Source organism: Mizuhopecten yessoensis, unplaced genomic scaffold (assembly GCF_002113885.1).
Source record: "Mizuhopecten yessoensis strain PY_sf001 unplaced genomic scaffold, ASM211388v2 scaffold431, whole genome shotgun sequence".
In the NCBI taxonomy this organism is placed as follows: domain Eukaryota; kingdom Metazoa; phylum Mollusca; class Bivalvia; order Pectinida; family Pectinidae; genus Mizuhopecten; species Mizuhopecten yessoensis.
The window spans coordinates 1,205,932-1,232,329 of NW_018403543.1; the positions used below are offsets into that span (position 1 = coordinate 1,205,932).

A 26,398-nucleotide genomic window follows, 5' to 3' on the forward strand; every position below is an offset into this window, starting at 1 on the left:
TTTGACATATTTGACCCCTGTGACCTTGAAAACAGGTCAAGGTCATTTTCGTTCTCAAACTTTGTAGGGCTCCTACCAACGAAGCTTTCAGCCAAATATCATGACTCTAGGCCTGTCCGTTCTTCAGAAGAAGTTGTTTAAAGGAAAAGTTGACGGACGAGGACGGACGCCGCGCCACGGCATAAGCTCACTTGGCACTTCGTGCCAGGTGAGCTAACAACCAAAAGAGTAAATTTTGCAACGAGAACTTTTTAATTGTGTCAAGGAAAGTGTCAGTATTAACAGTTCGTATCTATCACAATCAAGACATGCATCAAATTGTTTATTTATTTAAGAAACACTTTCAATACATAAGGCAGGATTGGAATATCGCATCACTCTGTTTCTAATAACTTTTTTTCTGTTTTTGAAACAAGTACAAAGCCAAAGGACTTGGGGCATTATTGGTCATTTTCAGCCTCATAAAAAGAAAAAAATTCAAATTAAATTCATTTAATTGTTATAAACTGTTATAAACATCATATTGTTTAATTGGGGCTATATTTCCTGATGCAGCTTTTTTTAATGTACATGTGTAGATGCCGTACCATAGTAACAAAATTGCGTTGCTAGCCAAATTATTGTGTTTTTAGACAGCTAGCTTGCAGAAAAAGAAGCCTCTGCATGTGACAAACAATAATTATTTCAATGAGAGAACACTGGTATGATAATGTTTAAGCATGTCAAATATTCATTAGTTTGGGGCATGTGGAGGCTTTCAAAAATTGAAGAGGGTTGAAGTAATTTGCTTCAAAATTTCCAATTCTCAACAGAGATAGCACACAGCAGACGATATTCACGCAGAAATGAAAGCCTCCGCATGTTGAACAGTGTTTAGTTAATTTGCTTCAAAATTGCAAATTTTCAACGCTTATAGAACACAAGGTGTTCAAGCATTTTATTATGTAAATTGCAGGTTTATACCCCTCTTTGTTATATCTCCTACACCAGTTATCGGATGAATTTGAAATTTCATACTTGTGAACTTCATTTATTCCAGATAACAAATATAACAACTAATTCTAACTAAATTCCTGATGAGGCCAGAAATGACGCTTACCGGGTAATACCCCTAATCCTTTCCCTGAACAAAAGTGCAGGGGTTTATCAATTTATATACACCTATTTAAAATATCACTTTCATTGAGTGAAAAATTAATGTTGTAACTGAAGCAGGGACAGCAAGGACCTACCTATTATCAGTGGTGTCAGGCCTGTGTGCTTAACATACAGATCCTGAATCAGCTCCTTTGTTCTTTTCATATTGGCGGCCGCGATTTTAAGGTCTGTGACATAACCCTAAACAAATGAGGAAAAATCTCAAATCACTTTTATTTCAAAACAGTATTATGAAAGAAGCAATAGTATGGCTCACCAATGCAGCTTAATGTAAAAGGTATCCACTTATATTAAGTGTGGATGAAAAGTAAGACAGCAGGTACTTGGAGTCGATCGTCATAGCACAGTGATTGATCACCACTTTGGGCCCACAAACCAAACAGTGTTCCTTTGAGTTAAGACGTTGAAAGTCCAGGCCAGAATATCAGTAAACATTTTAGAAGTAATTCTCTTACCTGCAATCCAGATGTAAGAGGCTGATGGACCATAATGGTGGAATTTGGTGAGGCATATCTCATGCCTGAAGTACCGGCGGTGAGGAGGAGAGAGCCCATGCTACATGCCTGCCCTATACACAGTGTAGCTATGGGGTTGTTGATGTACTGCATAGTATCATAGATGGCCAGACCTGCTGATACGTTCCCACCTTAAGAATGTAATAAAAATATTTAATTCATGAACGGAGCAAAAGTCTTATTGGGTATACGTACTAAGTACGGACAACCGGCTCCTCCAAAGTAAAAAGTACAGATACACATTTGTAACTTTTACTGGAGGACATATACAAGTGTGATCAGTGCACCAGGTTAAGAGAAAACTTAAAATGTATCAAATTAAGGCACACACAGTCTTGATTTTAATGTCTTCTTTCATCTCTAACACTTTATAAGTTTAAAATCAAGGGCATATGTACCTGCATTAAAATCGAACCCTAGTATAAAGTGAGAGAGATAATCTGACCCATGGAAAGACTCATCAAAGTATGGTCAACTTGCCTGGACTATTGATGAACACTCTTATTAATTTATCTGGATCTTCAAAATGTAAACACAACAGCTGGGCCATCACTTTTGAAGCTAATTCATCTGATACCTGAAAATGAAATCTGATTTAGTATTGCAGAATAAACAATCCTGGTTTAAGTTTCATATTAATTTGCTTTAACTTGCTGCTTTACCTTAGAAAGTGAAAATTTCTGATAATTAACTGATCATGAGCTTAAACATAATTATTGTAATTTGATATTTACAAAGAAAAAGAAAAAGAAAATCACAACTTGTAAAGAACAAAATCATATTCATATGTGTATTCAATTCCTTGCTTCAGATGCAACTTCTGAGGATGCTACCGCTATCACTGAATAACCAATTACTACTTTTAAGTGATAACTTTTATATTTAAGCAAAGAAAGATCCAGTTTGCCGCATTCAGTCATGCTATGAAAAACCTTGGGTGTTACAAATGGAGATTAGAACACTATATAGCAGCAACATAAAACTTAACTGCACATGTTTAGGAGGGAGATCCTTAATGTAATCCAACATCCCACAGATGGTTATTTGCGAACTCAAAATGGTTATTTGCTCACAGTTAAGAGACACTATTTGGAGAGAGAAATACAATGAATGTATAAATTTACAGACTTTGTAATAAGATCTTTTTCATTGGTCCAATGAGAGGCAGAATATTTTTTTCTGTACAATGTAACATATACGGTATTTCCAAGATATATATATGTTGAATATCTTTTTTTAAATCTGCTATTGATACTTACTGCTCCCATCAGGCAAATGATCCTGTCTCTAAGCAGCCTTGTGAAGACGTCCACAGCCTTCCCTCCATCTGCTGATTCTGTTATTGAGGGAGCATTTGACATGCTAGGCATTGGATGTTGGTGGAGCTTTCTTTGTCTGCTAACTGACCGTAGAAAACTTCTGCCCTGTCTACAAAGAGGAACTGCGGCTTTCTACAACAAAAATAAATTAATAAAATACTCATGTGTGGTTTTTTATTTGTCTCTCCATATGCAGCAAAATAAATATGAAAGTATTATTTTAGATGTTTGGTTTATTTTTATTTTAGAGCATGTGACGTGGTATCTATCGGTGTGATAGTTGAGCAATGGATATAATCATGGCGTTGGATTTTGAAAACTCTTGGGGTTTTAATCTCTGTTAGTTTGGAAACCCAGAAACATTATTTTTTTAAAAAGTCAGAAAAAACTAGATATCTTTATATCAAAACCTTTATTTTGATATATGGAGATTGTTTAACTTGTGAAAAGTGCTAGAAGTCACTGCACTGTTGCCAAGAAAATATATAAAAAAAAATCAACACTGTTTTGTGAAGAGTTGTAAATATTCAATGAGTTCCACCTTGCATGTTATTTATGAAACAAAACAAGGTTACTGGATTTTTTAAATTTTTGGTGAGGCACAATTTTTTACACATGTGATCATAAAACTTCGGGAGAATTGCGAAAAACACCACTTTATATATTTTTCTTGAAGTATGATGATGATGGATTGGCTCTATGGTCTCCACGGGTCCTCCTTAAAAGCGTCTTCAACTGACAACAAGCGTCTTCAAGTGACAACAAGCGTTGCCGGACAAAATATTTAAAAAAAATATTGAATAAAGTAAGCGACATCAGAAGATATTGTAATACCAATGTAACAATGTCACATGATTATCTTGAAGTCTGGCATGGGATGTCATATAGATCTGTGTTTTTATGATATGTCACAATCGTATAGGTCTGGTTCATATTCACGCGATGACAATTAGTGATTGGCTGTACATCAATTACTATTAAAACTTGGATCAGTTTGGCATTTCTGATTTTGGTTATCGATTACAAATTCTATTATTGATATGATGGGGTCATTACTGATGAATTCAAACTTATACAATGAAAGTAATTTATTTTATTGATTTTTAGTATATGATTTGTGTCAATATTGAAAAAAAATTACTGCATACAAGTATGATGCAAGAAGGAATCCTAATGTAATCAATCACTAATGGGATTATTATTTTCGATTATAAACCGATCATTCTAAAACAATTAGGATTAGGCCTAGTCACGATTGGCATGGATCCACATAACTCCAACAGTGTTAGAGGTTTACACGGCGAGAAACATTTGGCAGGAGGCAAAATCATATCCGATAGAAAAAAATGCCGACCAGCGGCTTCTTATGGTAGAATCCCCATCAGCCCATCAGTGACATCTCAACACAACGTACCCCGTTCAGCCTTGATGTCACAGTTAGCTTTTTCCATGTTACTATTTGTACTAATCTATATACTTTTGTCAAATTGAACCTTCAATGAAAAGTTAATATAAATCCAATCTGGGTCCAATAACGGATTCAGTAGAGGTACAGTACTGAACACAGTCTCATACATGTACATCGTCTGCACTGTACTGCGCCGTCCCCGGCACCGAAAGTTGACATTTTCATTCGAAAATTACAGATGGATATTATTTTCAGGAGCTATCCAACCATTTAAAGCCTCAAGTGAATTCAGATGAAGCTCTGAAACATGAGCTCCCTCATTTCATTTAACCCGGATCCGCCAATGAGGTTTAACCTTACCTTCAAAATAGTTGCCATTTTCGACAAGATATAAAAATCCGGTCAGTGTTCACTTCGGATATTTTAATCACAATCCTGGGTCTCTGGAAAGCTTAGTAATTGCTGTCAAGTAAACAAACACAGCAATAACCATGATGAAGAAGACACTATAATAAACAAATCGGAAAAAATAACCTTTCCGGCACAAGTAAATTTCTGACTTGTATCAAATTAAATGTAACGATATATTACGGAAACTTACTCTTTGATATAACAGAAAAAAAAGTATTGGGTAAATTGTTCAAAGCTCAACAGCGAGGTTTGAGGGAAAAGCTGAGTATTTTTTGTAACTAAGTGACAATGTTTTGAATATATTCCCTGAATCATTTCAGTGCTTGGAATCGAACCCAGGGCCACCGGTTTAATACCGATTACCCTTATAACAGTTATCTTTCAGAACAGTCTACAGGGGCGTAGCAGAGTGGATTCATCGTAGGCAACAAGGGTTAGGGGTGGGGGAGGCAAGAATGTTAGTGTGGGCTTGTTTTTTTATTTAACTTTTGTTTGAGAATGTGGTTGGTTCACCAGCCTTCTATCATAAGCAGAGTGACACACGTACACCTAAAATGTGACCAACACAACCCGGTGAATATTGCCAGTGCATCAAACATTCATCCGAGAAATTCAACATTGAAACGAATATGCACACAACAATTTCAAGTCAAATTTTGACAAAGTCAAAGTATCATGTATTTTTAATTTGGTTTAATCACTGTTTTCCTTTGTCTTATATTTGACAATGAATTAGATACAATTTAAAGTTACGTTGTCAATCTTACCGCGCATATATATATATACATCAAATGTGGATTGCAAAAGTCGCTGTCATTTTATTATTTATCATAATGAATTGTATAATCTGTGTTTTGTGGTGAAAAATTCGCCAGAATCGAAGAAGAAATGGCTTCATAACGATCTTTTTAAAACGTTTAATCCAGAACAAATGACAATCTAAACCGAAACATATTTTTTTTTTAATTTCTGAAATTGTACGCAATTTCTTTGTTTTTCATACAAAGAATTTGTTCGTATGTTAAAAGAACTTCTATATGAATTTGAAAATTGTGGAAGTATTACATTCGTTGTAAATATTGCATTTACAACCGTGTGTGTGAACTTGAACATACATGAACATGAAGGTATATCTGACAGCAAAATGAAACAGTCCAATCACGGACTTAGATACCTAACCTAATTCCGTGTTCCAAAAAAAAGACTTAAAATATTAAAAAGAACCATACGGATGCATATTTGAAATTTATACATTATTCACGCCACTACATCGTCCTGTCTATTTAACGTAACCGTTTACCGCATAGTTAAGTTAAGATACTTTTCCGGATATCTCAGTACATTTAAGAGCTTTATAAAAATGATACACAGGAACTTTTTACCAATGCGGCCAGGGTTCGATTCCCCGATCAGACGTGAACAAGTATGGGGTCACCTGTGGGTTTTCTCCGGATACTCCGGTTTCGCGCGCTATCATCCGGATCAACAAGAGTGTTTATATAAGTTGTCTAATCTAATTCCGCGGTTTTGATAATCAGCGCATGTGAAGATTGGTCCTTAGCGTACAATAATGAAGCTTAAACGCTACCCCAAAGGATTGCAGACGGACCCTGTTATCGTGAACATTCCTGAGCTAAAGTCAAGACATTTTCATTGCTTTTTCTATGTGGAAATTTTGTTAAAAATCTAAGTTGAAATTTTTCGTGAATCCCAGACCGCCAGGTCATGTTCAAATTATTCCCGCTTAATTTTATAACTTATGATTTGTTCTGGAAAACTGTGCTGAAAAGTGAAATGCTTTTCAATCTATTTTATTAACATACAGAATAGATATTAATATAATTGATTAAATATCGTATTTTAGGCAACATTTAAAATTTATCGTATTTCTTTATTGACTGCATCGATATCAATAAAAATAATTTTAATCAGTTTCGTTTCAGATTTTATTTATGTGCGAATCTGTAATATACATATTACCGAGCGGGCGACTTAAACATGTCAGAACATCTCGACAAGGGGACAATTGCATTGGAAGGTTTCTGGTTATTTTTACGGCGCATGTCTTCACATATCTGAAGATTGTGTTCTGATTTTGTATGACATCGACCACCATCATGTGTCACGGAAATCTTAACCCAACCCAAAGAACAAAGTCAGACTTATTACCATGATCGAAAATACCGTTGTGAACCTGTCAAGACTATAACTATGAGTAATTGACATTAGCTGCTTCATATTGTTGTTTTAACTTATTGTGTGTATGTATACAGACATTTACAATGGCAGACGAACTGTTTACGAAAAAATTACCGGTAGTATTCAAATGTCCGGACCGTGAGGATAGGTAAGTGATATTATAGAATGTAAAAACTAAAATATATTCTATTTAACTAAAATATATTCTATTTGACAGTTTTAATTTGGATTGAGGATACCGAGGATATCATGATACTGTCATTGACTGTGTAGATCAAGTAACATGTTACAATGTTTTGTAATTAACTCTAACACTCGTACAAAAAACTAAGTATTATTGGATGAGCATCATTAGTCTTGTACAACTGCTTGGGTTCTGGAATATATGTGATATAATCGCACCCACTAGATATCGCACCCCTTTATACCAATATATGATTTATTAGTATAAGGGGGTGCGATATCTAGTGGGTGCGATTATATCACATATATTCCAGAACCCGAGCACCCGTGTGTGTGTGTGTGTACACAGGGGCGTGGCATAGAGCGCTAGCCCCATCCTAAGGTTTGTGTAAAGGATATATGCGTTGTACAGAGTGACAACGTTGCCTAACTAGCTTCGGGTAAAGGGAAAATTCCCTTCAGCTCAGTCTTAGATCATGGATTTGAGCGTCGGTGATCAACACATATTCTTCACTCTATATACTTCCTCAAAGTTCCTTCCTATTTCAAACTGGTGCCGTTGAGCAGTGATCCTCCTGATTGATCAAGCCAGGGGAGAACACACAGTAAGGTGCAAATGAATATTGGTTGTGGCTGACTTCAAATTCAAAGACTTGGAAAACAGGGAGAAGTGTAAAGGAAATGCGCTGTACAGTGTTTAAGTCGCCTTAATTACTAGCTTTGGCTAGAGGGAATTTCTTTTTAACTCAGAAATTATCCGCAAACATTATTATTTTACATATAATGCTGCAGTGCTCAGAGCTGATAACAGAGATGATATTATAGATCAACATACAGGGATTTTTGTCACATGTAATATTATTTGAATATTTCAGACGTATGTATGTACAGCTAAAGATGGAGCTGCAGACTATATCTTCACCGTTACATAAAAAGGTTTGTAGCATCAAATGTTTGCATAACAGCTAGGACATTCAATATTGATAATTTGAAATAGTGCACCTCACAATGCAATGTACTTATTGGCAAATTTATAATATAAAGTGTTGATGATTTCACTACATACTACATCATGTGGGTAGTTTCAAAATGATTTGATTTTAATATACTTAATGTTGAGGCTGTAATATACTTACTGTCAAGGCTATAACATACTTACTGTTCATGAGGCTGTAATATATACTTACTGTCGAGGCTGTAACATACTTACTGTTGAGGCTGTAATATAGTTAATGTCGAGGCTGTAATATACTTACTGTCAAGGCTATAACATACTTACTGTTTAGGCTGTAATATACTTAATGTCGAGTCTGTAATATACTTACTGTCAGGGCTGTAATATACTTACTGTCAAGGCTGTAATATACATTCTGTTGAGCTTAATGTCGAGACTAGTATACTTACTGTCAAGGCTGTTAAATACTTACTGTTGAGGCTGTAATATACTTGATGTTGAGGCTGTAATATACTTAATGTTTAGGCTGTAATATACTTAATGTCGAGTCTGTAATATACTTACTGTCAAGGCTATAATATACTTACTGTTCATGAGGCTGTAATATATACTTACTGTCAAGGCTATAACATACTTACTGTTGAGGCTGTAACATCCTTACTGTTGAGGCTGTAACATACTCGCGACTGTAACATACTTACTGTTGAGGCCATAACATCCTTACTGTTGAGGCTGTAATATACTTCGTGTCGAGGCTGTAACATACTTACTGTCGAGGCTGTAATATACTTCCTGTTGAGGCTGTAACATACTTACTGTTGAGGCCATAACATCCTTACTGTTGAGGCTGTAATATACTTCCTGTCGCGGCTGTAACATACTTACTGTCGAGGCTGTAATATACATTCTGTTGAGGCTGTAATATACATTCTGTTGAGGCTGTAATATACATTCTGTTGAGGCTGTAAAATACTTACTTTTAGGGCTGTAATACACTTAATGTAGAGGCTGTAATATACTTACTGTCGAGGCTGTAATATACTTAATGTTGAGGATGTAATATACTTAATGTCGAGGCTGTAACATACTTACTGTTGAGGTCATAACATACTTACTGTTGAGGCTGTAACATACTCGAGACTGTAACATACTTACTGTTGAGGCCATAACATACTTACTGCTGAGGCTGTAATATACTTCCTGTCGAGGCTGTAACATACTTACTGTTGATGCTGTAATATACTTAATGTCGAGGCTGTAGTATACTTACTGTCAAGGCTGTAATATACATTCTGTTGAGCTTAATGTCGAGACTAGTATACTTACTGTCAAGGCTGTTAAATACTTACTGTTGAGGCTGTAATTTACTTAATGTTGAGGCTGTAATATACTCAATGTCGAGGCTGTAATATACTTACTGTCAGGGCTGTAATATACTTACTGTCAAGGCTTTAATATACTTACTGTCTAGACTGTAACATACTTACTGTCGAGGCTGTAGCATACTATTGAGGCTGTAACATACTTACTGTGGAGGCTGTTACATAAGTACTGTCGAGGCTGTAACATACTTACTGTTGAAGCTGTAATATAGTTAATGTCGAGGCTGTAATATACTTACTGCCGAGGGAAGGCTGTAATATACTTACTGTTGAGGCCATAACATACTTACTGTCGAGGCTGTAATATACTTACTGCCGAGGGTAGGATGTAATATACTTACTGTTGAGGATGTAATATACTTACAACCGAGGGCAGGCTGTAATACACTTACTGTTGAGGCTATAATATACTTAATGTTGAGGCTGTAATATTCTTACTGTCGAGGCTGTAATATACTTAATGTTGAGGATGTAATATGCTTAATGTCGAGGCCGTAATATACTTACTGTCAGGGCTGTAATATACTTACTGTCAAGGCTGTAATAAACATTCTGTTGAGACTGTAACATACTTACTTTTAGGGCTGTAATACACTTAATGTAGAGGCTGTAATATACTTACTGTCGAGGCTGTTAAATACTGTTGAGGCTGTAATATACTTACTGTCGAGGCTGTTAAATACTGTTGAGGCTGTAATATACTTACTGTCGAGGCTGTTAAATACTTACTGTTGAGGCTGTAATATACTCAATGTCGAGGCTGTAATATACTTACTGCCGAGGGCAGGCTTTAATAATACTTACTGTTCATGAGGCTGTAATATATACTTACTGTCAAGGCTGTAACATACTTACTGTTGAGGCCATAACATCCTTACTGTTGAGGCTGTAATATACTTCCTGTCGAGGCTGTCACATACTTACTGTCGAGGCTGTAACCTACTTGAGACTGTAACATACTTACTGTCGAGGCTGTAATATACATTCTGTTGAGGCTGTAAAATACTTACTTTTAGGGCTGTAATACACTTAATGTAGAGGCTGTAATATACTTACTGTCGAGGCTGTAATATACTTAATGTTGAGGTTGTAATATACTTAATGTCGAGGCTGTAACATACTTACTGTTAAGGCTGTAGTATACTTACAACTGAGGGTAGGCTGTGATACACTTACTGCTAAGGCTTTAATATACTTACTGTTGAGGCTGTAACATAGTTAATGTTGAGGCTGTAATATACTTACTGTCGAGGCTGTTAAATACTGTTGAGGCTGTAATATACTTACTGTCAGGGCTGTAATATACTTACTGTCAAGGCTGTAATATACATTCTGTTGAGGCTGTAAAATACTTACTTTTAGGGCTGTAATACACTAAATGTCGAGGCTGTAATATACTTACTGACAAGGCTGTAATATACTTACTGTTGAGGCTGTATCATACTTACTGTGGAGGCTGTTACATACGTACTGTTGAGGCTGTAACATACTTACTGGGGAGGCTGGTACATACGGACTGTCGAGGCTGTAACATACGTACTGTCGAGGCTGTAACATGCTTACTGTTGAGGCCATAACATACTTAATGTTGAGGCTGTAATATACTTACTGTCAAGGTTGTAACATAACATACTTACTGTTGAGGCTGTAACAAACGTACTGTCAAGGCTGTAACATACTTACTGTTGAGGCTGTAGTATACTTAATGTCAAGGCTATAATATACTTACTGTTGAGGCTGTAATGTACTTACTGTCGAGGCTGTTAAATACTTACTGTTGAGGCTGTAATTTACTTACTGTTGAGGCTGTAATATACATACTGTTGAGGCTGTAACATACTTACTGTTGAGGCCATAACATACTTACTGTTGAGGCTGTAATATACTTCCTGTCGAGGCTGTAACATACTTACTGTCGAGGCTGTAACATACTTACTGTCGAGGCTGTAGCATACTGTTGAGGCTGTAACATACTTACTGTGGAGGCTGTTACATACGTACTGTCGAGGCTGTAACATACTTACTGTTGAGGCTGTAATATACATACTGTTGAGGCTGTAACATACTTAATGTCAAGGCTATAATATACTTAATGTTGAGGCTGTAATATACTTAATGTCGAGGCTGTAGTATACTTACTGTCAAGGCTGTAATATACATTCTGTTGAGGCTGTAACATACTTACTTTTAGGGCTGTAATACACTTAATGTCGAGGCTGTAATATACTTACTGTTGAAGCTGTAATATACTTACTGTTGAGGTCGAATATACTAACTATCGAGGCTGTTAAATACTTAATGTTGAGGCTGTAATTTACTTACTGTCGAGGCTGTAATATACTTACTGTTGAGGATGTAATATACTTACAACCGAGGGCAGGCTGTAATATACTTACTGCCGAGGGCAGGCTTTAATACACTTACTGTTGAGGCTATAATATACTTACAACCGAGGGCAGGCTGTAATACACTTACTGTTGAGCCTGTAATATACTTACAACTGAGGGTAGGCTGTGATACACTTACTTCTAAGGCTGTAACATACTTACTGTCGAAACTGTAACATACTTACTGTTGAGGCTGTAACATACTTACTGTTGAGGCTGTAACAAACGTACTGTCAAGGCTGTAACATACTTACTGTTGAGGCTGTAACATACTTACTGTTGAGGCTGTAACATACTTACTGTCGAGGCTGTAACATACTTACTGTTTAGGCTGTAATATACTTACTGTCGAGGCTGTAACATACTTACTGTCAAGGCTGTAATTTACTTAATGTCGAGGTTGTAATATACTTACTGTCAAGGCTGTAATATACTTACTGTCGAGGCTGTAATATACTTACTGTCAAGGTTGTAACATACTTACTGTCTAGACTAACATACTTACTGTTGAGGCTGTAACATACTTACTGTTGAGGTTGTAACATACTTACTGTTGAGGCTGTAATATACTTACTGCCGAGGGTAGGCTGTAATATACTTGTTGTACTGCTTGTTGTGAAAATATATTCCCATTAACAAAATTTTAGTACCTAATGTTACTTCAATAAATTCAATAACAGTACATCAAAATCAATATTAAGACATATTCCAAATAGCCTTAGCCAGTCAAATTATATATATTTACTGTACAATATTCAAATAATATGTTCTATTCAAGCTGTCATTATAATTCATTGTTTTGTTTAAAATAAATGTTAAATATTTGTCCTTTTTTATATTGACAGGAACTGGTTGTTAAAATGACAGATGAAAAAGACCTATTCTTTTTATACACTCTGCGTATAGGAGAAGAAGATTTCCAGAGGTAATTTAATGGTCCAATTTCAGCAACAAATTAAAATTACCTGTATATTAAAAAATAGAGAGAGAAAACCCACTATATTAGACTTTCCTCATTATGCATATTATCAATGTTGTTTGGAATTCAAATTCATTCATTAGAATCACTCACAACACCAGGAACATATTAAAGATTATCTTGTATGTATATTTATATATATATTTGAATCGAGATATGGAATTTAAAGGTACTGTTCCACCACTTTTCTGCTGGTATACAAAAGTTTCTTTCCTGTTTATCTAAATACTAACAAAAAGAGATTAAAGGTTGCAGACCGTTTTAAGAAGTTAAAACATTTTGAAATTATCCCGAAAAGTGTTATAAATTATTATGTTGTTCCTTTTTTTTCACAGTTTAAAAACACAACAGGGCCTGTTGGTAGATTTTGGAGCTTTCCCTCAGAAATTTATTGATCTTTTGGATATGTGTTTACGGGAGGAACACAAGGAAATGCCCAAGTATGTATTCATGCTGTACATGTAATATGATGATATCAGATTTTGAAAATTTTAAGTAACACTGAAATCACAACAAAGTTGTGTTAATTATATATAATCAGTCTTTAAACATGCATGACCACACATCATTTTCTTTAAGAAAGTTGAAGGCTTGCAAGAAAACAAATATGTTAACACAATTTAGATTTGATATGGCTTACCAATGAAAACACAGAATATATATATGTAGATATAATATATGTAGATATCATGAATCAAACTTGAAAATTCGGAGAAAGAAAAACTATCAGTATGTACATGTATATGCGACGTTAAATAAAGCTTCTTGAATCTTGAATCTTGAATGTAACAATTGAATTAACTTTGATCCATTTCAGATTTGTGCTCCATTTCGTGTCTCAGAGTTCTGTGAGTGGTGACAGAACTATGTCTGTGCTGAACGTGATAGAGACTAATCCATTCAAACACCTCACCCACCTCAGTCTCAAGTTCTTCCCAGGCACTGATTCTGATGTAAAGAAGTACCTAGCAGATTGCCTGAAGCAGCTAAGAGTAATTAATTACACGATAACTTTGTGCTTTGACTCAGGAATTGTTTTTGCCTAGTTTTACAGCCGAATACAGGCTGCTTCCCCTGGTTAAAAAGTGTTGATTTTCCCAATATGAAGGGAAAGTGAGGAATATCTTCCCAATTTCAATAAAAAAAATATTTCTATATTTTCCCAATTCATATTGGAACAGGCTGTTGTAAAATTAATTCATTCACCCTTGAAGACACATTTAAACCATTCCAGTTCAAATGTTGGAATGCTTCATTATGAAATTTCAGGGGTGAATGAGTTAAGGATTGTGTATTGTGACCAGGGGTACAGATTGTAGCTTCAGTCCAACAATTGGATAAGAGGTTAGTCACTGTTACATAAAGTGATACATAGTTCAATAAATTAATTTTGATTACAGAGATATCTAGTAAAGCTATAGGTCTTGATTCAGTTTATTTAGCCTGTTTTGAATCGATTTCCCAGGCCAAACACCAAAGCTATGCAATTCTTATAAGTCTGTGATATTTTACCTGGGGAAAAAATAAAGACATTTTTTTACTTTGATATGAAAATATCAGTATATATATTACACTGATGTTTTGTTTTTTTCCTTAATAGGACACCAATGCGTTGCTACAGCAGAGATTAGAGCACACAGATGCTGACCTCAACCACAAGTTACATCAGACACAGGAGGTTGGTACCTTCCTGTTATAGCACAGTTAGTACTCAAACACATGTATTAATATTAATATAAATGCGCTTTAAATATGTTGTGTAGAAAATATCGTTAAACTGGGTGTTTAGTCTATTACCTGATACAACTAGTGACATCATCTGACATCATGTGGTAAATCCCAGTTATTCATTTCCAAAGGAAAGTCTGTGTTTAGTAAAATTAGAAAAAGTTGTAGTTTATAAACTTTTGATCAAAAACAAATTCCATTCACACAGTTATAGTAATACAATCCATCATCCAAACTCCACTTTTCATTGACACCCTTTATTTTACTACAGACGCTGTCATCTAAGTCTATAGAGCTGGACCATTTGAAGGCGGAGTGGACAGCTAGAATGACTGACCTTTCGGCCAGACACAAACATGAGATGGCTACAGAAAAGGAGAAAACTCTGCAGGTATCGTTTTCTATGTCATACTTTGATAGAATGAATCTGATGATAAAAGTCTGTTCACGACTGCCAACATTACATTTAAACTCTATTTCTCAAGGAATAGTATTTCAGTGTTAATAGCCAGGTTGTCAGATTACAGAGTTTTGGTTTACATTGAAATGTGTAGATCGTGATCCGGTTGAAGGTCTGGGTATATCTGATATTACAATATTTATATATTATTGATATCTGGTTTATTGTGTAACAAATATTGTGTTGGACTAAGGACCAATTTTTATTTTTTTTTAAATGGCATTGCAAGAATGCAAACTGTGCAATATTTTTTTTCTTCATTTGTACTGAATTTAAATGAAACAAACAGATTATCCAGACCAGGTTTGGAGAGGTATGGATTATATTGGAATTAATTGGAAAAAGGGTTAATATGCATGTTGATCCTGATGTAATCACCCAGCTATTCATATTGATGGGTTGTATATAAACATTCAAACAAACACAAGTTTTGTAATAAAGGCTAAATTTGTTTTGAACACAAGCAGGAATTGAAAACTTCTTTTGCGACCTTTCGAAAGTGTCTGTTTCCTTTTAACAGATGGAGCGATACGATTTACATAAGTATTAGTCAAAGACACGATGACAAATCGAAAATATCTGTTTCCTTTGTCAAGCAAAGAGTGTAAATGCCTTTATCAATCATACCAAACTGATGAATCTTATTCGTATAAGAGTTTTGTAAGATACTTTAGTGTCATGTTTAAGATCATTTGCAATTCTTTCCCATAGCCTTAATATTTGTAATATTTAAATGTTCATTTATTGAAAAGAAAATTTGAACTTGAAATTAAAATCAGACATCCTGAAACTTATGAAGAAAAGGAAACACAATATGATTGAAGATTACTCATTACAGGTCTTGTTTTTTTCAGATGCAAAGCAACTTTCAGCAGAAACAAGACCGTGATCGCAAGGATATGGAACAGGCTCATATGAAAATAGTTAAACAAATGGAATCCAAGTTATATGAGTTTGAAGGTTCCAATAAGGTAACAGCTGTTTCAGAATGAGTTATAGGGATGGGAAGAACTCTTCAGAGGCCCAACTGCTCATCACATATTGAAACTAATTTTAATATAAAGAATGGTAGACAGATCCGGGGTAAACCCCATCACTCACATAGCAGTGTACAGAAAAGACATAACGGTGTACAGAAAAAATAAGTCATTTCTTATTATTATTCAAAAGTCCTAGCAGTATAAAGAAAGATACAGCTGTTTTTCATTACTACTCCAAAGTAATATGAAGAATATACTGTACAGAAAAGACTGTCATTTCTCATTATTATTCAAAAGCCATAGGAATATGTACTGAAAAAATACCAGGTATGGATATTTGTGTGTGGGTTGTCGAGTTAGGGAGGGGGGCAGGAATGGTTTATTTAATAGTATATTGGTTTACAATGAACATATGTAGTTTGACATGGAAAAAGAAAATGTAGGTAATATTGGATTCCAAACAAATCTCCAACCTTGCAATGTGTTGATTTTGAAATAGCCCTAGACATATAGACTTCTATAATACTCACTGTTATCTCAGAAGTTTATTCATGGTCTAAGTGTCTTTGGTATATAAATGGAACTTTACCAACATTTAACATCAAAATTGTTTTTTTGATCTGTCAGAAGTCTTTGGTAAAATATCCCTCTTCCTTTTAAGCACACATATTTAGTTTATAATATGTCTTATAATTAGGCATTAACTGAGTTTTCTACCTCCCTTTCCCAGCGGTCTGTGCCTTGTGTCTTTGGGATAATATCACCCGCAAAAAGCATGATTTTGTGAAAGTAATGTGATTTTTGCATTGATTTTGGCAGACATTATATAGGGGAAGGGGCCTTTATAAGCCCTGAATTCACCCTAAGAAAATCTATGAGTATAGTCAATGTATATTTACGACAATCTGTTTTCTATATTTTCTTGTAGGATTTATTAGACCGTAAGTACAAGTCAGAGTCAAGTATTCGGGAAATGAAGTCCAAGTTGTCGGCTTTGGAGGAGGAGCATTTACGAGCCAAACAAGAGTTGCAGAGTCTGAGGAAACAGAACACAACCCTTGATGGAGACTACCACGAACAGGAGAAACTCGTCAATCAACTTAGTACCCGTGTGGCCGTCCTCGAACAGGAAGTCAAGGACAAAGAGCAGGTCATTACAAGATCAACTGATCTCTTGGGGTCTGAACAAGACCAAAAGGTAAGTGCTGAAACTTGATTTTTTAGGCTTCTATCTGTTTTTGTCTGTAGACTAACTAGACTGAAGAACACTTTATACAGTTATATATAAAATATCATTTAAAGTGTTGGATCATAATGACATTTTCACTTCATATTGTCTTCTGTACCCTCTTTTCAGAGAAAATTTGAGGACGAGGTGGACTACAAATCTAAAGATATCCACAAACTGGAACACAAAGTACGAGCCATGGCAGAGGAACTGATGAAAGGCAATGAGATCATCAAGAAACTACAAGGAGAGATTAAAAATTATCATGCAAAGGTAAAATCAATGTTGTGGAAGTTGATTATTTCCAGGATTGACCACCTGGTCCACACTAAGACCAATTATAGACCAAATTTCATCTTTGTTCCAATATTTCTGTGTTGTTTTAATATCATAGCTGTCAACCCTCCCTCATTTGGAGGTTTCACCAAAGTTTACCAATCTCACTCATTCAAGTGTAAACTGACACAAACTCAGAATCTACATCCTGTTGTCAAATGATCTCCTCGTTACAGCAGGGTTTGTGTGATGATCATAACAGGTGTGTCTGAATCAAATGAATGCTTTTTGGAGTTATTTTGATAAAAAGGGAAATATGATAAAAAGAGAAAGATAAATTAAGCAAAGCAGTTTTAGTCGCATTTCACACACTTTCTCGAGCTCCCTCATTCCCTCATTGTAGGTTTCAGAGGTTGACACCTATGGTTTAAAGGACCATGTGGGATTAATGATATAAACTTGTCTTTTTGTGAAAGATCAAGTTGAAATGTTACCTAGTATATGGTCATGTTTTGTCTTGAATTTGGAGTTATTTTTGGTTTCAACACAGCAGGTAGGATAATTCCAGCATCAATGTGGGTTTTTTTGAAAAAGAGGGAGGGGGGCATCTTTTAGATCAGGGGTGTTACTATGAGAAAATACAATATATGAATGTAATATAGAGAGTATAAATTTCACAAGAAGATCATCGCTATTCTTGACATTACAAACGTTTGCTGACTATGTTGTAGATTAAACTGAGAAATCAGATAGCTACAGAACAAGAAAAATTACTAGGGGAGAAGGACCAGGAGTTGGAACGCCTCCGACAGGATCTCGCCTCAACAAAGGCCAATCTCAAACAAACAACAGAAGAGGTAAATTTAGTTTATTGGTACCTCATTGAAGCAGGTTTCTTGTTCCCAGATCCTCATTTTAAAAGGAAGNTACCGCTCGCGGTAACCTTGTTACTCCATGTATATATATATTTCGGCCATTAAAATCATGTGATCAAATTTTACCTTTTAAATTAAACATTCAAATTTTGCACAACACATTTAGCTTTTCCTATTCTGCATTTGGCATAATGTACCAGCCTTTTATATGAATGGAGCAATTTTTTTTCTTGCACATTCTTTACATAATAAAATTTTTAATTGGTATTTGATATAATTTGAAATACTTTAAGATTTTCAATTTGAATAAAATTTGCAAAAGAAAAAGTAATTTACAGTAATAACAAGGTTTGGGACAATGATTGTTGTATATGATATTAAATCATCTTAATTATTCAAGTGTTATTCTTTGATTATTTTCAGAATGTTAAATTGAATGAGAATCTCAAAGGAACAATGGAAAAGTTAGAAGAAAGCCGCCAGTTACTGAAAACAAATGAAAACGGTTTGTAGTTCTATATTTAAGCTTTATTATTTTGTGTATTACATAACAGGTTGTTCCTGTTTTCCTGTTTTCTGAATCTTAATTGGGTAACTTTCCAAGTAATAATTGGACGACACTCATACTTGTCTCCCTTTGATACTGCTGGAGGGGGTTATAGGGTTTGCACGCTCTGTCAGTCGTGACTTTGAATGTGGTGATAACTATATTGGTCTTTATAAATCTTTCTGGTAATACTACGTACAGATAATAACGATTATATTTTATATCATCCTCGATGTCCAGGGGTTACGCTCACTTTCGCTCTCTACACCCCTGGAATATGTCATAGCAAAATTGAATGCTCGGTGTGAGCCACCTTGTTGATGAGACAGGAAGACTAGTTTGATTCTTTGATGTACATCAAAAGAATATCGCCGGTCAGGTAACAGGAAAAATTGACAGCCTTTGAAGTCGTGAATATCTTTGTAATCTTCAAAGGACAGATATTAGCCTAGCGATTGGTCAGGCTTTTTTGACCGAGACCAATCAAACAGCTATCTTCGTGCCTTCAGTTTTGCTATGACATATTCCAGGGGTGTAGAGAGCGAAAGTGAGCGTAACCCCTGGATATCAAGGATGATTTTATATATATTTATTCATATTTCATACTGAAGTGTACTCTATCTAAAAATATGAATCTAGGTAATACTACATACAGATAATAACAATTGTATGTTATATATATATTTATTCATATTTCATACTGAAGTGTACTCTATCTAAAAATGGATAACATTTTATTAAAAACAAATTGGTGTATGACGTAAATGAAGTAAATGTTCGTTTTGATTTTTTCAAAATGTCTAAAAAAAATGTTTAAATTTGTTGGTTCCAGTGATACAGTGGTTGAATAAACAGATCAATGAGACCCAGGTAAACCATCAGAGGGTGGGTATGTTTGAGATGCCAGGTGCTACCACCAACTTCAGGCCTTCCTCAGCCATGGTAGGTGATTCCTCATAGACATTATATATTTTAGTAGTTACCCAACCCTAACATCAATGCTTATTGCAGCTGCCGTATGTAAAGCAACGATGTGCTATTATATTTTCATTGGCAATTATGAAGTCTGGTATCAAATTGAACTTTTGAAAGTTGCAATAAATAATAATAAATAATAATTGTCCCGAGAGAAATATAGGGTATGATGTCTGCTGTATTAATGTATAATATAAGTAAAGTGCTTTCATTAAGAAAAATATTCTGATGTTATTTTAATAGATGAATGCCTAAAATATGATATAGTAATCATATGTTGTTTGTTTTGTTTTGGCAGCATAATTATAGTACCTCTAGCTACGGGTCCCAAGGGTCCCATCCTGAGAGTCACAGTATGGGTGTGGCCATGCCAAGGTCCTACCCAAACCCACACAGGCATCAACAGGTACACAATATATACTCTAACAATATGTATGATATATGTTTGCCCCAACATTCAGTTACAGGCAAAACCGATTCAAAATGAGCTTCCTGTTAAGAAATATTGCATACAAAATAGTGACTTGTTGGGGTTCTTGTAGGTCTGTTTTCCTTTATCAGACATAAACGTTTAACTTTTCAACTTCATCTGAAATACTTGTACAGAAGAAATTTTAATGATTTATAATGGAAATGTTACTGACATCGCCCTGAGGAAGTGTTCATACTTTATGGGGTGATCAGATATCCAGTATGTATGGCTGCCACAGCCTCCAGTTTGTATGGCTGCCACAGCCTCCAGTTTGTATGGCTGCCACAGTCTCCAGTTTGTATGGCTGCCACAGCCTCCAGTTTGAAAAGCTGTGTAAAGCTTGACCTCATATTCTAATGGGCTGATTAAACTGATATTTCTCATTAATCATGATTGGTAATGAATGTGTAGATTGCGAAGATTTTTTCTTGATCCAAGCTCGTAGGTGGCCACATGTGCACTGTGACCTCTAATTGACTACAAATTACATATAAGGCTCATATAGGAATGATACATAACATTTATGTTTTTATCAAATAACTAACTTTTGAAGTTTCAGTTTTCATACTTTTCAAGTTTGCTGCTATGGCTTCTGATTTTCCGAAATATTTGATACAAGAATATCAGTTCAAATGTTGCTTGCTTTAGCCAACCTGCATATCTGTACATTTGCAGAAGTAGGTCAGTTGACTGTTTAACTTGTTTGAAAGTGAACTCATTACCTCAACAACTTAAGGGAACATAACAAGTGTTTTCTGAAATCATTCGGTTTGGATCGCTTCATATTACCCTGCTACATGTAGTAACAATTTCTTTTTAACGATGAATAGATTTTGCTTGTTTTTATACGCTCGTCAAATTTTGACGGGAGTATTATGGTATGGGGTTGTCCGTCCGTCTGGCGTAAACTTTTGTTTGTCCGGCAATCTCCTACATTTTTCGACCGATCTCTTTGAAACTTGGTATACATTATAATCATGATATGAAGTTGTGTCTCCCTTAAAAGAATTTTGATTCGACAATATTTCCAAAAGTTATTGCCCTTTGTTTATTTCAGTAACAATACCACTATATGGCATTCCACGGGCGTATATTGTTCCGCCCTACAGTACTCTTGTTTATACTCTTGTTTATGTAAATATGAAGTTGGAAATTCATATTCTGAAATGTTTTTTGATAGTATGAACATAGTTGCAAATAATGTTTTCTGCAAGAGGTGCTCCTGTGTGTCACAGCCATATGTTGTAAGCAACAGGATTTATGCTTTTCAATCCTTAAACGTAATCCTGAAGAAGTCATACCAACTCACTGCTGTTTTACAGATACAATATAACCCTGGAAACCCCAGGAAAAGTGGACTGCCCCAACCCTTACCAGGCAAAGGGAAGATGGCACCTGTTCCCATCCCCGAGGAGATCAGACCGCACCACTCTCCGGGGTCGGGAGGCTCAGGGGGAGATAAGGAAAAGTAGGTAGCAAACAAAAAAAAAGAAAAACAGATAGATACATATAATTGACTGCTTTCAAAATTGTTAAATAAGATCAACTTCAAACATAAACTTTTGTACGGTCTATATTTCTTACTATTCATTGAATAGGTAATGTTTGATGTAGTTAATGATACAGAAAGCATGACCTGCTCTGTTCAGTGTCATAATAAATGCCAGGATAGCTTTTGTTTGGTGTTGTCAGTGTAATACACAATTTGTTTATTTTTGAGTTATTTTCTTTTTATAGTGATCCTCCTTTAGACCCTAAATTCCTACAGAAGCGTGATGACGCTATTCCGTTACGGGGCCTCGTCCACCATTCTGGATCTCCACCTCCAATACAGTCCAGTGTTGTACCTCCTGCAAATTCAATCCGACTCAGCCAGCATGGCATCGTGCCCAGGACTTCGCAACCACCGTTAGCGTCAGCTTACTTTCCCGGCCAGAAGATGTCCTGACACATTTTGTTTCGGTAGCAACACATGTCCATTTAAAATATAGAAAAATTTGAAATATGCACAAATCACTTGTTTTAGCATCATTCTTTCATACATGACAATATTGAAATAATTGTCAAATATTCTTGATCTTGACTATTTCAATAAAATTGTTAACATGATGGATATTTATATCTGGCATGTGTACTTTCAATTCTGATAACAAAAAATACTCAGTGCATATTTTTAACCTCAGCACAAATCTGAATCTTTGTACATTTTGTATTTTTAAAATTCTGTGAAAGCCTATACTTCACAATATTAAAGTGCAAATGTGTGAAAGATAACACAAACTTTGTGTCAGATAAAGCAACTCTAATTGTTAATGAGTTGCGTATCACATGCAAGTGAATTACCCTATAGTGCTGGTTGTACTAGATGTCCTAAATATTTGATTGCAAAGTGACAGTAACTGTATTGAGGATCCCTGTCCCATTGCAGACAAAACATTACAAACTTCAACTTCAGTTATTTGCACATACAGTAGTCTCCTCTTAATTTCGCTTTGGATGAAATTATGGGCGAGTTTGATCACAAACTATAGTGACTGTGGTCTAACTAGAGTACGATCACTCTCACTTTATTAACAAGAAGTTACGGTGCCCATTCCTGGCCACTATAGTACAACCTACAGTTTTCCTTAAGTCGGACCAGAGCAACTAGTGGTCGTCTGCACAGGCGTGATTATTTGAAAGCAAGGCAGTGATTGGTTGTTGCTTACCAGCATGTGTAAGTACATTAGGTGTAATAGCCAAACTATGGTAAATGGTTGATGACTGAACTTGCCCTTTAGCTTGACTGGGCCAGGGTATGTGTAGCACTGTTGACCAGCTGCTAGCTCTGGCAGTTAGTTAGACCACAATATAATGATTGGAGTTTAATTCTGGTCTAAAGATAGCGCAGTTGGTTATAGACTAAGAATATAATGATTGGAATTGGATTCTGGTCTAAAAACCCCATTGCATTTAAACACTCACAACTCTTGTTGAAATCTCTAATACTTTTTCATAAAAATCATTAAAAAAAAAAAAATCTTTTCAGAAATGATTTATCAAAATTTTAGTTGTGTCAAAGAAAAACTTTCCCTGGCATAGTTACAGTTTTTGGCAGTGGTACAGGGATCCTTAAGTGATGGTCAGATCTCGGTTACTGATCATTGGTAGCAATAACAAGTTACAAACAGCACGATCCATACACAGCTGTTGATGGCCACAGTCCTACCTCAGTCTTTTCTGATGTGGTTCAGTTTGAAAATTTGACAAAGTGAACAAATTAATTGATGGATGGATGCATCGTCGGATATCCACGGCTAGTTTCGCTCCGCTACTCGCTCGTCAGTGATGAGTGAGTACTCGGTAGCGGAGCGAATTTAGCCGTGGGTATCTGACGACGGGATGAATGGTGTTTACTTGAATTTCATTTCATTAAAAATATATAGTGCTGAATTATCGTTACAATATATAGCAGGGAGAGGTTAAAATTAAATTGTGTTAAATGGATTGGGTTTAAAATCACAAGAAAATGCCTTTCTGCCTCCCAATATGTGCCTACCTGGAAAATCCCATCTTCAATACTCCAAAGGTTACGTTCACTTTCGCCCTCTACACCCCTGGAATATGTCCTAGCAAAATTGAAGGCTCAGTGTGCACCACCTTGTGGATGAGACCAGAAAACTAGTTTTGATCCTTTGATGTGCATCAAAAGAATCTCGCGCTCCTGTAACAGTAAAATTTACTGGCTTTGATGTCGGGTGTCGCTCCTTTATAATTTTCAAAGGACATGTATTAACCTTAAATTGGTCAGGTTTTTTCACCAAGACCAATCAAATAGCTAGCTACCTGCCTTCAATTTTGCTATGACATATTCCAGGAGTGCAGGGAGCGAAAGTTAGCATAACTCCGGAGTATCTAGGATGGGAGAAACTCTGTTGAGATGATACGCTATACATTGGAATTGATAACTGGAATTATTAAAGTGACCTTATACGATAAAACTACTGTGAATGATCCCATGTTGGATATCATTTTGTTTAGGTACAGTGAAATCTTCTCCAAAGAATTCATTGTTTATGTCTGATATTTGTTCTCAAAAAAAGAGATAATGATTTAGTGAGAAGATTCCTATATTTCCAATCTGGCTGGTTTTAACCCCAGTGAATCTATATAAAGTTAATGACAAATGTTACCCAGATAATTAACTATGTGATGTTAAAAGTCTTTGTCTACAGATAAAACACTGTAGCAACCATCATCCTATTGTGATGTCTATCGTCTTGATCAGTTGATTTTAATGTTAATAAATGAATTATTCAGAATTTTCATTGCTGTATTGCATATCTAGTAGAAAGGTCTGTGTCTGCTGTCGTTAACTTCACTTAATTTTTTGAAGCTGAAAGTGTAGTTACTGAAATCTGATAAATCCCTTTTTATTTACATCTTGGTGTCTGTATTGAAGGTTAACTTCCTGTAGAGGTGCATTGTATTTTCTTTCTGAAATACTATGTCATTATTTAATTAATCTTAACACTGCAGTCTTCATTAATGTTGGTCTCTGAGTATTGGGATAACCCATTTAGTAGGAACACAATACATAGCCTTGTAGGACAGTATTGAGATTTGTCCAAAAGGTTCCCTAACGAAAAATCACATATTACTTATCAGACGGTTTAAAAAAGTATGTAAATAAAAAGAAAGTCTGACATAGGTTACTGACAGCCAAATAATATATTGAACTTTTAAATATAAAAAGATTTCGGAAAGCTAACTATATTGGAATGTAAAAAAATATCATTATGTAAATAACTAACACTAAAGAAAAAAATGAAATAGAAACAAATCGTCTTTAATACTGCATTTGACAGGTTTTCTGCTCACTTTCTAAATTTCTTTATGGGGCTTCACTGTATCCCAAAATAAAAAATGGTTGAAACATATTCTAAAATTTGTCTTTTGCACTTTGATAATTTAATGCAATATTATATATTTTTGCACTCATCTGAGTTATAAATCGGAATCCAAACAGAAACTTGAGATAAAATTTGCGTATATAGGTGTATAATAAATGAAAAAAGTAACCTTAATAATTAGTGTATTTTATTTACATGACTTGTTTGAATTGAACAAAATGTAAATGTAAAGCATTAGAGGTACTGATGCTTTTACATAGAGGGGAGATAAGTCTGTCATCCTTATGTAGGGGAACACATTTTACTGTCGCACGTTAATTTCTATGACTGGTTATGGCCTTTTTGTAAGCGTTTTGTGTAAAAATCGGTAATATGATTGATATAACTACAACACATAACATGGGATCTGTTTACAGTGGTCGTTGTGCACAATATATAAACAGCTCACAAACAAAAGCTAGTGCTCTAACTGGTAATCATAAGGCACTTTATAGATTTATTTCCATAAATTGGACAGGTACAAATACATTGTGCATTGTGTATGTAAATCTGTATCATCAAATTCGAAAATGTCCCATCATGTGTGAAAAAGGGGTAAGAGACCACTGAGGGTAGAATGATGTCTTGGTATTGTCATGTATGTGGATGGAGATGACAGATTTCAGAACTAGTTGCACTGAAACAATATTGAGACGTGACACATGTTAAACTTGCAATAACTATGTTAAACATTTTGTAAATAATCATATAATATAAATGCATGTTTGTATCATTATGTACTATTCATTAAATGACTGAAATATTCAGCTGGTGTTATGTTTTGAGTAGTAGCTTGCGGATATATTAAGTTAACGTTACGTTTTAATCAGTAGCCTAAGGAAATAAAGTTAGTTTTTATAGTCGGACTATGGACGTGGACTTCTCGAGTTCAATTCAAAATTTGACGATAAGAGACTATTGGGTAACTAATGCAAACAAAACTAGGCAACGCTGTTAGGTACAGAATGATGTTTCTGTAAACAGCTCCAGTTCAGATAAGGAGACGGAGTGTTGAAGATTTTACAGCTGA

At 35.2% G+C, this 26,398-nt stretch overlaps 2 protein-coding genes across 3 annotated transcripts in view; one reads left to right on the top strand and one right to left on the bottom strand.

The window, feature by feature from the left end:
- LOC110448617 (ATP-dependent Clp protease proteolytic subunit-like) overlaps positions 1 to 4,844 on the bottom strand; it is a 5,623-nt gene extending 779 nt beyond the window's left edge. Inside the window, exons 1-5 of one of the 2 annotated variants that reach the window (XM_021494978.1) lie at positions 4,761 to 4,844; positions 2,933 to 3,124; positions 2,154 to 2,250; positions 1,614 to 1,804; positions 1,233 to 1,338 (exon numbers count right to left, since the gene is read on the bottom strand). In XM_021494978.1, coding sequence (XP_021350653.1) covers positions 1,233 to 1,338; positions 1,614 to 1,804; positions 2,154 to 2,250; positions 2,933 to 3,124; positions 4,761 to 4,778 — 604 coding nt within the window. In that variant the 5' untranslated portion in view covers positions 4,779 to 4,844. Of the gene's footprint in view, positions 1 to 1,232; positions 1,339 to 1,613; positions 1,805 to 2,153; positions 2,251 to 2,932; positions 3,125 to 4,406; positions 4,681 to 4,760 lie in introns of those variants that run through there. The other variant, XM_021494984.1, reaches the window with a different exon arrangement.
- A 1,928-nt stretch (positions 4,845 to 6,772) lies between these two features.
- Positions 6,773 to 26,135, top strand: LOC110449119 (spindle assembly abnormal protein 6 homolog). The gene is made up of 16 exons (XM_021495757.1): positions 6,773 to 7,158; positions 8,069 to 8,129; positions 12,763 to 12,842; positions 13,232 to 13,336; positions 13,714 to 13,888; positions 14,497 to 14,574; positions 14,896 to 15,015; positions 15,939 to 16,055; positions 16,993 to 17,262; positions 17,422 to 17,565; positions 18,300 to 18,425; positions 18,867 to 18,948; positions 19,823 to 19,932; positions 20,264 to 20,371; positions 21,760 to 21,905; positions 22,175 to 26,135. Exons 1-16 carry the CDS (start codon positions 7,094 to 7,096, stop codon positions 22,383 to 22,385), a joined length of 1,998 nt encoding a protein of 665 aa, XP_021351432.1. The 5' UTR covers positions 6,773 to 7,093; the 3' UTR covers positions 22,386 to 26,135.
- The last annotated feature ends 263 nt before the right edge of the window (positions 26,136 to 26,398 follow it).